This window comes from Pinus tabuliformis, chromosome 6 (assembly GCF_031772625.1).
Source record: "Pinus tabuliformis cultivar Carrire ecotype Pingquan chromosome 6, CPIR1, whole genome shotgun sequence".
Classification (NCBI taxonomy): domain Eukaryota; kingdom Viridiplantae; phylum Streptophyta; class Pinopsida; order Pinales; family Pinaceae; genus Pinus; species Pinus tabuliformis.
The window spans coordinates 483,310,982-483,325,515 of NC_142292.1; the positions used below are offsets into that span (position 1 = coordinate 483,310,982).

At 43.3% G+C, this 14,534-nt stretch overlaps 1 protein-coding gene across 1 annotated transcript; it reads left to right on the forward strand.

Moving 5' to 3' along the window:
* Positions 1 to 9,852: 9,852 nt before the first annotated feature.
* LOC149259394 (uncharacterized) lies at positions 9,853 to 13,819 on the forward strand. Its single transcript, XM_089454080.1, has 2 exons — positions 9,853 to 10,108; positions 10,995 to 13,819. Exons 1-2 carry the CDS (start codon positions 9,853 to 9,855, stop codon positions 13,817 to 13,819), a joined length of 3,081 nt encoding a protein of 1,026 aa, XP_089310206.1.
* Positions 13,820 to 14,534: the final 715 nt, after the last annotated feature.

Genomic DNA, 14,534 nt, shown 5'->3' on the forward strand with positions numbered 1-14,534 from the left:
TCCAACTCTTTGCCAAAAAAGTGATGAGGAAGTGTTGCACCGATGAGGTACCGACATTGGTGGTCGCACTGGACGAGTAGTGCATGGAGATGGTCCAGTTCAACTGGGTCGAATTCCTCTGCGAGGAATTTTTGACCTTCCACTACACATGGTTGCTCTTATCCATATTGTTGGTAGTGGGAGAACTGTCGGAGGATAGTCAGTTCCCCAACATTGTAGAGAGTTATAAAAAAATTTTGGGTACTCATGGAGGCGAACATCTAGAAGTGGATCAATATGAGGCCACGTCTGTCACCTACAATGAATAATAGTATGTAGAGGTTTTGCAGAATTCAAAGCTGATATGCACAACATCTATATCAAGGCGCGAAAGGATCCAACAAAGCAGTGAACGAAGCTACCATTTATAGCCACTGACGACATGATTTTTACTATCTTGTGGACATGGCCTCCCAAATGGCGTGCTCCAGACCTGGCAGAACTAGAGAAGGTAGCAACCTAGAAGAAAAAGGATGTTACTAAGCTACGCATCACTCAATTAGCAGAAAAAGGGCGGAACAAAAAAGAAGGAGCTGAGGTAAGTGCAGGGTGCGAAGAAGCACAAAAGGTTGCGTAGCAGAAGAAGCTCGCAGAAGCAGCAACAACAACGCAGGCAGTAGAGGCAACAAAAACACAGGCAGACGAGGGCCAAGCAACGTCCTCAGGGTATGAGACAGAGGAAACAGAAACAACAAAAGGGAGCATGGACCCAAGGGCCGTATCCACACAGTTAAAGCAGTTGCATATTGTAGAGAGATCGGGCCCAAGGAAGAAGGTCAAGGCCTCGAAGTTGGCCATTGACCCAATCACCTTAACCGAAGGTGATCTCCATGACATTGGCAAGACAGTTCGTAATGTCATAGTTGAAGCACTTTAGGAATTCATGCAGGAGCATCAGACTGTGTTGGGGGCCCTCAGGGCGTAGTTGTAGGAGTTACTGGTTTGGCCCCTTCAAGAAGGTACCCTGTCCACACGCGTCACAGTGAGAACTTCAGTAGCAGAACAGATGTTGCGCACAAGGATGGCAAACACAATAGTGTTGCCAAAAGGAGCACTAGTGTCGTCCAATGCAATGGATCAATTGTTGCTTAGCATGATGAAAGACCTTAGCCTTAACCTGGCTGCCCTTCCCTGGGAAACGTTGTATCAATTACAAGATGGGATAATGGCATAGCTACGAGCTAGGGAGAGCCATGCAATCTAGGTCCTCAACAAGCAGAAAATTAACATAGAACAACTCAGCTTGCAGCACAACGAGTTGGTGTTGCAGAATCAACATTTGGTGCACATGGTAGATGACACTTGCTGACGCATCCCAGAGCTAGCCATCATAGCAGATATACCAGTAGAAATGCGGATCCACATTTTGGCAAGTGGAGTCTGCGACGCCAGAGAAGAGATGACAAAGGTTTAGTTGGAGCTGAATCTTTAGATCATCGAGCTGCAGTTGAAGGCTCAGCCTTCCACTCCCCTGGAAATCAAAGAACAGCACGCCAGCACTATTGCAGCAGGGATGGAAGAAACTCGAGGTGCAGTGCGCAATTGTACGGACATGTTGGAACAAGCACTTGAGGTCCTCATGACTTTGCAGGAGGACCCCAACATCCAATGGCTGGAGACAGAGGTACGCGAACTTCAGTAGTAGTATCACAGCATCAGAGGAACTTCACAGATAGTAGTCCTCACTTAGCAGCTTGCGCGGATGCCGCAATCCAAGGAATTAAAGGAGTAGGTGGACGCCACGTGCCATAAGGAAGTAGTTCTCAAAGAGCACGTCTAGCCATCGATTGATGAGGCCTTCACAATCACGAAAAATATTGAAGGGGAGATTGCACACATTCAAGGGATGCATGCACAGATGCACGACAGCACACTGACCATGAAGGTCTTAGAAAAAGGATGCAGCAGGTTCAGCAAGCAGTAGCTCAGTACACTACGGACATCAGGAATGTTTGAGAATAGTTGGAGGGACTCCACCCCAAGATCGTCGTGCCGACAGAGTGACGTGAGGGCGAGTCACGGTGTTTGTGTTGGGGGCCTGTTGGGCATGGAATCCCCCCACAGCATGTTTTGGGTCTCAAAGCCCAAGTTTTGAGTAATACTATTGTAAAGCCCTGTGAATTGCAGGTGCGGAATGTATGTTAGAGTCATAGGACTGTCCACACTAGGTTTGAATGTAATGTCGGCCTACCCATGGTCCATAGACCATAGGGATTGTATAAATAGAGCAAGGCTCTAAGTTGTAAAGAGAGTAGATCATGATAGAATAGAATGGATAGAATAAGATAGTGAAGCATAGAAGAAGAGTCTAAGTGCGTCTTGGGTCGTAGTAGTAGGAAGAGGCTCTGCAGCTGAGTGTGCAGAGGCCTAGTAGAGTCCGCAGCTGAGTGCGCGGACCCTTGCAACTGAGTGCGCAGGGCGGAATAGAGTCTGTAAATGAAGGAAGAGAATAATAAAGAGAAGTTTTATCTGAATTCTGTGTATCTGTTCTTGTGTTATTATATGTTTGATCTCATTTGCAATTATACTGTTTATTTACTACGTGCACTTGTATGAATTGTGATTATTGTTAAGTATAACTGAAAGTGAACAAATAAGCTAGGTTAATCAACTAATGTCGAGCTACTAGTAAAGACTTGGTAATAACATTGTTCGGCCCCCGAGTAGGGCTGCGCGAAGGCAACATCTCAGGCAGTAAGGTACGAGTAAGTGCGCATAGCGACGGGCACACAAGGTCGAGCCGCAGAACACTTGAAACCATTAGACATCTCTAGGGTGAAGAAACCTAGTTCTAGCACCCTCCCATACTACATCGGGTGAGACCTCAGTCTACGCTTCACGACTATTGCCGAAAGGGCCAGTAGTACCAAGATTTGTTTGGCTAAATCACCTCCAAACCTAGGTCAGGCCCCAACAAGCCAACACTTGGTTCTCCACAGTTGTAGAAAATGATCTGGTGTTGACCTCTTCCAGCTCCTCCTCATCCACTTCCCTGTCCTTGGAATCCTCCATGAGACGTAGGTGAGCTTTAGTCATTCTGTGCATGGTTTTGAACCTCCATTCTATAGAGTGGAGTCTTTTCCATCATTAATTCATAGCTTTGATAATTCCTTTCATCATGGCCAACCAATTTACAAAAGTTACAAAATAGTTTCTTTGGAGACTGTATAAACTTCTGTAATAGATGAAAATTATCTGTCGAATGTTATCCTGACACTTGGCAGATGGTACACCAGGAATTTGCGCTAATGCTTGATCCATCGGAAGGTTTGGGCTTCAGTGGGTTGGGACCTCCCACAGCTATATAATCTCGGAATACAAGGCACTGATCTTTATGATGACCTTTAGCCTTGCACTTTTTGCACCAAACTTCAAAATGTGTTTCTGATTTAACCTCATTTCCCTTGTTTAGATCTTGCAACTCCATATGCAGGCTTGCTAACTGTGAATGGATCTATTGAACTCCTATATTTGTGTCTTGGATCGATGAAGCTTCTAGCTTCATCATGATTTCCAATGCTTTGGCCTGAGACCCAATATTTTGTTCCGATAACAAGATCTTAAGTGAATTAATAGCGAAGCTATGTACCAATCCCTATGTTTTTCATCTGAAATCTGAAGATTAGCATTGCTCAATAAGCACGTCAATCATTGATCTATATTCCACTCGGACTCATTAATCCTCTTCTTAATCTCCTTGATTTTGGTCACACACTCAGATTGCGAATTGGGCTTCCTAAATTATGCATTTAGCACATCCTTTGTGTTAGCTAACGAAGCAGACGGATGAGTCGTACTGTATCTGATGTACTAGGTAAGAACTTTGTCCGGCAGCATTGTTACTAGTTTCGATTTATTCATGTCATCATAGTTTACCTGCTCTGCTTTCCATACATCTTCTATGATGAACCAAAATTGATCGGGATCCTCTAATCCCTGACCCCTGAATATAGACATTTTCATTGTATTAGCCATGTTGAACAATGGAGATGGAGGTGGAGGTGGAGGTGTAGGTTTATGAGGCGGAGGTGAAGGTAGAGGTGGAGTGGATGGATGTGGAATTCCATAAGTACCTTGATCTACTGACTACACTGCACCTCTGGGCGTACTAGGGCTACTTCTTTCTTCCTCATTTTCAGACTCTCCCAATAAGGGATTGTATTCAATCTCGATGAATTTGTCTAGATCTAATCTAAATCACTTCCCACTTCACGTAGATCTAGTCTGACCTTTCTTAAACATTAATGTAAATTCGTAACCCCTTTTTCGAACAAAAGCATTTTAATGCAAGTTTTTAGCAATTTAAGGTACATACCTCTTGGACCTTTGAAAAATTGGTGTTCAACTTCACTATAAGACACCGATGTATCGATTGAAAATTCAATAATCAAGCCATCCAAGATACTATTAATCTAGTAATAGACAACCCTTGAAACCTTATAATTAGATCCTTCAAGATGTTTGACTAATTTTGGAGTCCACACAATAGGATCGGCGTGCTTCCGAGTAGGTTCGCTATCTATTAATTTGGACATCCAGTCGTGTTTTTCACAAGGGAACATTGAAAATAAAACTTTCTGTACTTATGTTATCACTCAGGATTTTCTCTAGAAGTTATCAGAAGAAAGAAAATGACCGAGGTTACCACAAACCAACTTTTAAGCATAGGCTCTAGCCAACCTATGGCTCAGAGAGGGCTCTCTCTATATGATTTAGCTTTGTTTGATGGGATTTCAGGCTAGTTCTGAATGTTCAGGGGGTTTTTGATTTGTATTGAAGATCGGATGGTGGGATCATTAAAACAGATGGACAGAATGATGTCTTTAAACCATTGGGATATGGAGTCAATATAAGGGCAACAAAATTGGAATTAACTCACTAAAGGGAATGATCAAAGGGCAAGATAATAGAGTAGAGTATAGGTCTTTAGGCTAGAGGGGTGAAATGGTTTGAATCAGGGTGAGAAAGCAACCAAGAATTCTCAGACCGGGATTTAAACAAGGAACAAAGGGTAATCAGAAACAAAGGGTACTTAAGAATCCTTTGCTATAGATTATAAAGAGACAACCTAAACTAAGGAGTAATTAAGAATTCCGTAACTTAGATATCAGTAGAAAACATTCATATGCCTAACTGTTAAAATAGAGTGTAATTAAACAAATTATCAGATAATAGTATAGTATAGCATTCATATTTAGATATACATTAAAGACTATGGAAAAACTTTAAGAAAGATAACAACAACATGAGAAAATACTTGTCTGCACTTCGCTCTACACATGAATCCTGTGAAATATCTTGTCTTTATTCATAAATCTAGCTTGTTGGTCGAGTCAGTGATATAATAGCTTTACAGTCTTTTGATCAATAAGTGAATAGAAATGTCTAAGAATCCCCCCTACATACTTCAATTTGTGAAGTATTTATATAAAAATTTATTACAAAATATCTGAAACTAACTTGAGATTTAATCTAGGAAATACAAATATCTTCTTACAAGAAGATAGAGATAGCTATTGAATTGCTTTCATGTTTTCCCTTTTATTATGGTGCTGCTGGCCTGTATAGTTTGGTTTGTAGCCCTTTATGCTCTTTGTAGTTTAAAATTTCACGCTTGAGGCTTTAGTTACTTTTGGCTTTCATCTGATACTCTTTAGCCATGCTGACTTGTCTTTACCTTTTACTCTGCTAACTGTACAATAACCTTTTTACTACATTTAAATATAGTAAATCAGTCAATTTTTCCCATAATTTTGCATTAGGTAACTTGATTTTTAACATCCTTCTATATATCTCATCTGCCTCGGTGTACTTAGAAAAAGTAATTCTAGTGATGAATAGCTGTTTCACCTCATGCTGGAGGAAAAACAGGTTTTCAAATGTCTGGTAAATAACTTTACCTGTTGGCAATGCCTTTATCGATGGTGTACTGACCTATTCTTTAGCTAGCTCACTAATTTTTTTGTCATAATTCTGTTGTGTCATGAGCTTATCATTTATGACCAAGGGACTGGGTAAACCTTTCTCTCTCAAAAGTTGAAACTTGGTCATAAATCTATCAACTGCTACCTGCATAGTTTGATACTTGTCCTCCAAGTTTAACATTAAGTTTCTCTTGGAAAGGACCTTTCTTACCTCCAAAATTGTTTCTGTCCTATCCTCTATATCAAATTCCTAAAGTTCATATTTTTTTTTACTGTTGAGGAAGTGGATAAGTCTGGTTGCATCTTCCGGCATGTCTCCTACTTCTTCCTTGACTTTTTGGATAGCTTCTATAGCTATCTTTATTAGGGTTGTCTGTTCAAAAATTACTTGAATGGATGGCCAAATATCATTGACAGAGTCAATGATATTGGCCCATAATAGTTCCTTGGCCTGCCCAAGGGGTTCCTTTAGTGTTAGATCTTTGTCCATGGCCTTTAATATTTCATTCATTTTGGATGCTTTCTGCACTTCTTCCTTGTGCATGATCTTGGCAAGCTTGTAATCTCTTTCCAAGCTTGTACACTTTTCTTTCATTTTGTTCATTTCTATAGCCTGAATAGACATTTCCTCCATGGCTATAACCAACTCTGCTGCTTTTTCTCCTGATGCACCTGATGCTGATGTAGACTCTGTTGAAACTAGTTGTGCTATAGGCATGGGAGCTGTGGGAGCCAATGAGGCTACCAGCATCAAAGGGACTTCTGTTGACACCGTTGGGATGACATTTGCATATATAGTGGCAGTATGACTTTGCTTCAATTGAATTAAAGTGTCTAGTTATTTCTTTGTCTCCTTTAACTGATCATTAAATTTTAGGACCAAGTCCGTAAACTCTTGTCTGGTTTGTCTCTCTAAGACCTCTCGTGTTTGGGGATGTTGCAGTTGAGGTATCCTCAATTTTTTTTTCAGTGCAGAAATGTCATCATTTTTTCTCTTAATCAGTTTTTTAGCAGCTTTGATATCTTTGGGATCATGCCCCAATTCAATCACTAAGACTTCCAAAGACTTGATTCTAGTATCCTTGGTCTATGAGGAGGCCTTCTCAAATTGATATTGATCTGAGATATTGCTTAATGAATTTTGTAACTGATGGTTAGCTATGGATTTACCTATGAAGATGGAGTATATCATCTCTCCAGCCTGTTTGTGCAATTCAATTTGGTTAATGGGGTGAATATTCGTTGCCAATATCTCAAATTCCATTCTCTTGTAATTTGTTGATGTCCTTGGTTGTTGTGCAGTTGGTTTTATGAAGGACATCTGTAATTTTCCCTCATTGATGTCAAAAGATGACATCAACCTTGTCTGATTGGTAGGTGTGAGTTCCAGATACTGAGCATAAGTTTGGGACTTTAGTTTCTTATTTCTCATCTTGATATCTTTATATCTATCTTTTATATCCTTCTCCTTATCAGTAGGCCTACTGAATGAGGATACTTCTATACTTAGCTGTATTTCCAAAATCTGTGTCTGTGATGTAGATGGCCCCTATGTTTCCACAAATAGAGTTGTGCCTTTACTTTTGCCTGGCTTAGTATCAGTTATTTCTACTAAGCCTTCCATGTCTTCCTGCTCTGAAATGGGATTTAGCCTAGGTCTTTTGCTATGACTAGTCCCATACTGTATATTTGATGTGCCCATTCCTAAACTTGAGGGTTCCCTGCTGGTCCTTTTGGGGTTATTTTCCTCATTCGGAGGAGTTTGCATGATAGGAAGGGTGCTCATGGCTGGCTCTTGCTGTTCAGGTACCTGCAGAAATGACCTCTCATCAAACTGTCTTTCTAAGTCACATAAGACATTCTCTACATCTACCTTTGTACTGTCTCTGTCTATAAGAGTGTTTTCCACCCACTCAGATTGATTTGCATATCTTTCTATCTCTAATATGGGGTGGTGAATACAAAGTCCCAACTTGGCCTTCTTTCTCAATCTGGTCATAAATTCTTGAGGGTCATACCTCCACATGAAACTCTTTTGGAACTTCATTTGCTACAAAATTTGGTTTGCCTCCTTCCCTGCCTCTCTAGAATTGCATGAAGGGGCCTAACTGGTTTTTTACTTTGAATTGTGATCTTTTCTTGGCCTAGACAAAGTTTATCTCATCAGAGTTCATTATTTGTCTATAGTATTCTAGAGAAAATAACGTCATGGGGAGGTATTTGGGTAGTTTATATCATGCAAGCTGGCAACCATAAATTCTTATCTTTGTGTGATTTTGGTAAAGGTACCAATCTCCCACTTTGCTTTGTTTAGACAACTAAAGGACCATTTTGATCTCTAGACTTATCCTGGGTGGAGGGCTTCCTTTCAGCATAGTCATGACTAGTTGAACAAAAGAATCTATGAAATCTGAATAGGTATATGGTGACTCAAACTTATGGAAGAGTGGGGTCCAAAAAATGACAGACCTGGGTTGGCCTTTGGTATCCAGCTTCTAGAGGGGAAAAGGAAATATGTCTAACTAATAATATAGGAACATATGGTGAATTACCAATATCTAAAGACACAAGATTCGGAGCTCTGCAAGGTGATTAGGGTTCCTCTGCAACCCGTGACGGCGCTACCAGACGACGGAGTCTCCTGCAATCCTTACCTAATCTAAGCTCTGAGAAAACAGAGCATCAGTACTGCGCCAGTCACGCGCCATGGAAGCACCGCAGGGGGGGGCGACAGGGCCCTCCCCAATGCAGCAGGAGAAGGACAATGACCTCCTTTTCAGATCGATCAGCAGGGAGATCCTGAACAGTGATGGCTCAACACAGCAAGAGAACAACAAATCGGAAGATCCGCAAGGCCAGGACAACGGACCGCAGGACAAAAGGAAAAAAGACAAGGAGGAGGCGCCAAAAGTCACCTCAGCCACCTGCAAACCTGTAGCTGCAGAAAGGCCCAGAATCGAACTACAAGGTCACCTGATAAATGCCAGAATAGAGTTCATGAAAGAGCATGCCATCATAGGGAAATTTATAGGCTTCTGGCCTACGGAAAGAGCCCTCTATGGTTGGATAGCTGCCAAATGGAAACCGAAGGGGGATGTCCTGCTTCAACTAGGACCGAAGGGCTTTTTTACAGTCATTTTCTACTACGTTGAAGACAAACTCAGAGTGCTATGAACAGGCCCACACTTCTTCAATGCAGTGGGTCTGTACATGCGAGACTGGAAACCCAGATTCAACCCAGATAAGGAAGACCTAACCTGGGCACCAGTATGGATTCGATTGTATGGACTCCCTGATGAATACTGGGACGAAGACTCACTCAGGAGAATTGGAAATGGCGTGGGAGAATACATCAGGACGGCTGAAGAAACCAAATCACGCAGATTCATATCATATGCTCGCATATGTGTCTTCATAAGGTTGAATGAAGCGCTACCAGAGTCGATAACACTCTCCCATTGGGATGAAGAATGGATCCAGCCCTTGGATTATGAGCATGTGCCCTTCCGGTGTAGAAGATGCCATGCTCTTGGGCACTTATTTAGGGATTGTCCTCTAAATGTCCCAGATCTGTCTCAGAACCCCTCAGCCAAGCCTAATCAAGACGGGTTCACCAAAGTAACAAGCAGAAGGCGCTCGCACAGGAAAAATGCCAATGGGCAAAAGTCTCAGCAGAATAACCTCAAAGATCAAGCGTCCAAGAACAGTTTTGAGACCCTCAACGACATTCCGGAAGACCAGCCCCTGGAAAACCCCAGCAAATCCGATCTCCCATCCTCCTCAAGCCGCCCCCCCCCCCTCCAGCCCCCCTCCCAACTCGAAATCCCCTATTATAATTCCAACCATTCTAACCAGGAATCAGGAGGACCCGATGAATACCCCTAAGAACATGGAGATAGATGGGAGATTGAAGCCCGCTCAGACTTCAGAGACCACACAGGGAGACACCAATGTTGTTGAAATAATGGAGGAAGAAGCTGAAAATGTAGACCTTCATGGACTGGATATCAATGAGCTAGAGTTGGCATGCAGGAAAGAAGCGTATGAATCCATCACTGAAACTGATCTAGAAAAGTTGGAAATGGTCATCTCCAAAGCCTACCAACAACATCAGCTAGGAATTCAAGCGGGAAGCACCTGGGATGGTAGACTGCGTCCAAAAGATTTCAAAAAAAGAGGAAGGAAAACAGTTCTTCAAAGAACAATAGAGGTTGGCAAAGTCCTAGTGGATTCAGGCCACTATGCGAAGCTTACGAAATACTTCAGCCCCTCTCAACTCAGTTATCAATGAAACTCATCTCTTGGAATCTTAGAGGGCTCAACAGCCCTGCAAAATATAGAATGCTCAAAAACATGATCAAGATGGAGAAACCGCACATATGCTTCTTCCAAGAAACTAAATGCAATAGCGCCACTCTGGGTCGAATACTCTCAAAGGCCTGGCCGGGCTGCCACTCAGTGGCTGTGGATGCTACTGGAGCTTCGGGAGGGCTCGCCATAGCCTGGAACACTCAAGCTATAGCACTCACAGATTTCCATGCCTCCCATCATCTCATACAAGCTGCCTTTCACATTGTAGGCACATAGGTTCATGGGAACCTATCCAATGTCTATTTCCCACAGGATGGTGGCAGTAAAAAAGTGCTCCTCGACACTATCGAGGCCCTCAGCATCAACAGACAGCACCCTCTCTGGATTGTAGCGGGGGATTTCAATATGATCACCAAGATCGAGGACAAAACAGGGGGAAGAACCAGATTGGAACCTGAAGTGCAACACTTCAAGGATTTCATCCTAAACGCCTCACTCATTGACATGCCCTTCTGCAATGGAATCTACACATGGAGCAATCACAGAAAGGGGAAACATCAGATCACCTCCAAGCATGGAAACTAATGTTCGCCCAGTGGGCTAATTTTCCATGATTTTTCCTTCGCCAATTTCCAGACGATTCGCCCAAATTTTAGACAGCCAACATTATATAGAGACTATATAAAAAATAACTATAAATTTGAATAATTCGCATATTAGGGATTAGCGAGATTCGCCAATGTTTTAAACTTCAAGCCATCCTTATCGCCTTCAAGCTGGACAGATTTCTGATTTCGGACAATGCAGTGCACATCGGGGGTGATTTCAATGCGGAGATTCTGGCTCACTCAGGGTCGGATCACTGGCCAATAGCCCTGCAATGGCAACGACCGGGGAACAGCACCAGAAAGCCATTTCGATTTGAAAGTTTTTGGTTAACCCACCCGGCATTCAAGGACTTCGTCAAAACTATATGGGCCTCCTTTGTTCCTCCAGAAGGCACCAAAATGTTCCAACTTCAACAGAAATTAAGGTACCTGAAGGGCCACCTCAAACAATGGAATAAGGATACCTTTGGGAACATTTTTGAAGCACAACAGCAACTCAATCAGGAGCTCAAACTACTCCACCAGACAGTCATCAATTCAGGGCACACAGAGGCAACCCTGGAAAAAGAAAAGCATATCTACAATCAGCTTGAAGAAAGAAGGAAGCAAGAAGAAATTTATTGGAGACAGAAATCGCGGATTAGGTGGCTTAAAGAAGGGGAACGCAACACCAAATTCTTTCATAACACAACAGTGCAACGAAGAATGCACAACAAGATCTCATTCATCCAAAATCAGGAGGGAGGTAAAGAGGAGGAGCACGAGAAAATAGAGGAAACCCTCCTCAATCACTTCAAACAAGTTCACCAAGAACAGACAATGGATCGGAAGGCAGCTATCGAGAAAATCACAAGCAACATTCCCAGGATAATAACGGAGGAGCAAAACGATCTGCTCATGAGCCCGATTCTCAGCCAAGAGGTGGATGAAGCAATGGCGCAGCTTAAAGAAGGTAAGGCTCCAGGCCCTGATGGCTTTACCACTGATTTTTTCCATGCTTTCTGGGATATGATTAAGGTAGAGATTTGGCAAATAGTAGAGGAATCTAGGGCCCTTCGCTGGATGCTACCATCTCTTAACTCCACCTTCATCACTCTCATTCCCAAAGAAGAGAACTCCACCACCCCTGACAAATTCAGGCCCATAGCTCTTTGCAATGTTCTCTACAAAGTCATTACCAAAGTCATAGCCAACAGACTCAAGCCCCTTCTCCCTCAGATCATCTCACCCGAGCAATCTGGCTATGTGGAGGGCAGACAGATTATGGATGGTATAATTCTCTCCCATGAGATCATTCACTCGCTCAAGCTCTCCAAAAAAGCGGGCATGTTACTCAAGCTTGACTTATCCAAGGCATTCGACAAACTTAGCTGGGCCTATATTCAGAACATGCTGAGAGCCTTTGGCTTCTGTGCCACTTGGGTAAGATGGATAATGAGCCTCATTTCCTCCTCCCACTTCTCTATTCTTGTCAATGGGTTGCCCTCTCGCCCCTTCAAACCATCCAGGGGCATTAGGCAAGGGGATCCCTTATCCCCCTTCTTATTTGTGATAATGGCGGAGGGCCTAGGACGGCACATCAAGCAGGCTCGGCAAGCCAATCAACTACGGGGAATCTCAATCCACAACTCCCCTGCCTCCTCCCATCAGCAATTCATGGATGACACCATGCTGTATGGCTATCCCTCTGCTCAGGAAGCCTCATGTCTGAAATCTCTGCTCAACGACTTCTCTAGAGCTTCAGGAACCCAAATCAATAACACCAAATCCCACATTTTCTTCTTCCACACCCCTCCCTCTGTAAAACGTGCTGTCTCCCGCATACTGGGTTTTCAAACTGCTTCTCTCCCCTCCACTTACCTGGGAGCGCCTCTCACAGCCTCTGCAATAAAGCAACCAGCTTGGAGAAGACTCATTGAGAAACTGGAATTCAAACTTAACTTATGGACGCATCGCTCCCTCAATTTAGCAAGTAGAGCTGTGCTCCTAAAATCCATCCTTCAAGCCATGCCCCTCTATTTGTTTTCCATCCTAGCCGCTCCAAAATGGGTCTTGAGAAGACTGAGAAATCTGCAGCGCAATTTTCTTTGGGGAAGTTCAGCTACCAACCGTAAATGGGCGCTTGTAAAATGGGACACCACCTGCAAGCCCAAGCATAAAGGAGGTATTGGTCTCCGAGACCCTGAGCACAGCAATATTATCATGACCGCCAAAATTTGGTGGCAATGGTTAACAAATCCGGACAAACCATGGGCCAAAATTTGGATCGCCAAATACACCAACAACATGCCACAAGCAGAGCTTATTAGATTCACGCCCACAAGCACAGGTTCACTCATTTGGAATGCGGCCAAACAGCATCACAAGTTGATTCAGAAACATAGCTTCTGGGAAATAAGGAACGGTCAACATGCCAGATTTTGGTACGACGCATGGAACCAACTACCTAAACTATCCAATGTTGTACCGACGGCCATTATCCCAGGTAGGCAAGAGCAGCAGCAAGCCAAAGTTCACCAATACTGGAATCCGGAATCGGGAACGGGCTTCAGGAAATGGCTTTCTAGCAATCAAATATCCAACACCAACAGTACACAGGAAGCAGCAGCCCTTGATACCGAATTGAAAAAAAGGAGCATCAGGCACAACATAAATGAGGACATTCTCAGATGGGGCTATCTTCCCAAAGGCTCTTACTCCACTTCTGAAGCTTACAATCTTTTAGAAGACCCCCCATCATTCCGGATCCTCTCTGGGCTAGAATTTGGAGCTTCAAAACATGGCCCAAAATCACTCACTTTCTTTGGATGGTGGGGCATAAAAAGATTCTTACATGGGACAAATTGCAGAAACGCAACTTCCATGGACCCTCGGTATGCCACAACTGCTTTCAGAGTGAAGAAACCTTGCAGCATCTTCTGGACTCATGTCCGTTAGCTACTCAACTGTGGGAGAAGGTAGAATTCAGAAGTCAAAGGCGATGCAGAGAAATGGGAGGCATAATAAACACCATACGGCAATGGCCAAAAAGCCCTTACAATAGTGGACTGCTCAACCACCTGTGGAACATAATTCCAGGCATTCTTCTATGGAATATATGGAAGGAAAGGAATAGGCGCATATTCAAAAACCTCAGCTCGAATAAGGAGGACATATGGAACAGGATGCACGCCAACATCCAAGAAACCATGCTACTGAAGACTTGGACCCAACAAGATCTCCCCACTGCAGACAATGAGAAAAACATTCTAACAAACTGGGGACTGCAAATGCCACAAGGGCCAACTACACAGCAAGCAGCAAACTGTAACGGCAAGGAGAATGGAAGCTGGGAAGCCCCACCTATACATTCATACAAGCTCAACTTTGACGGAGCATCTAAGGGCAATCCTGGCCCTGCAGGATTTGGAGGAATCATCAGAGATCACCAAGGAACTCTGCAACAGATCTACTTTGGCAACTTAGGCTGGGACACCAACAACTCAGCAGAGCTGGAGGGCATGTGGCAAGGATTACTCACAGCAAGGAGACATAATCTTCAACCATTAATTGTGGAAGGAGACTCCCAAATTCTCTTAAACATGGCCATTCGAATTCAGAATGGATCGCATGCCAGGAAAATAGCCAATAGCTGGAGACTCGAGGCCAGACT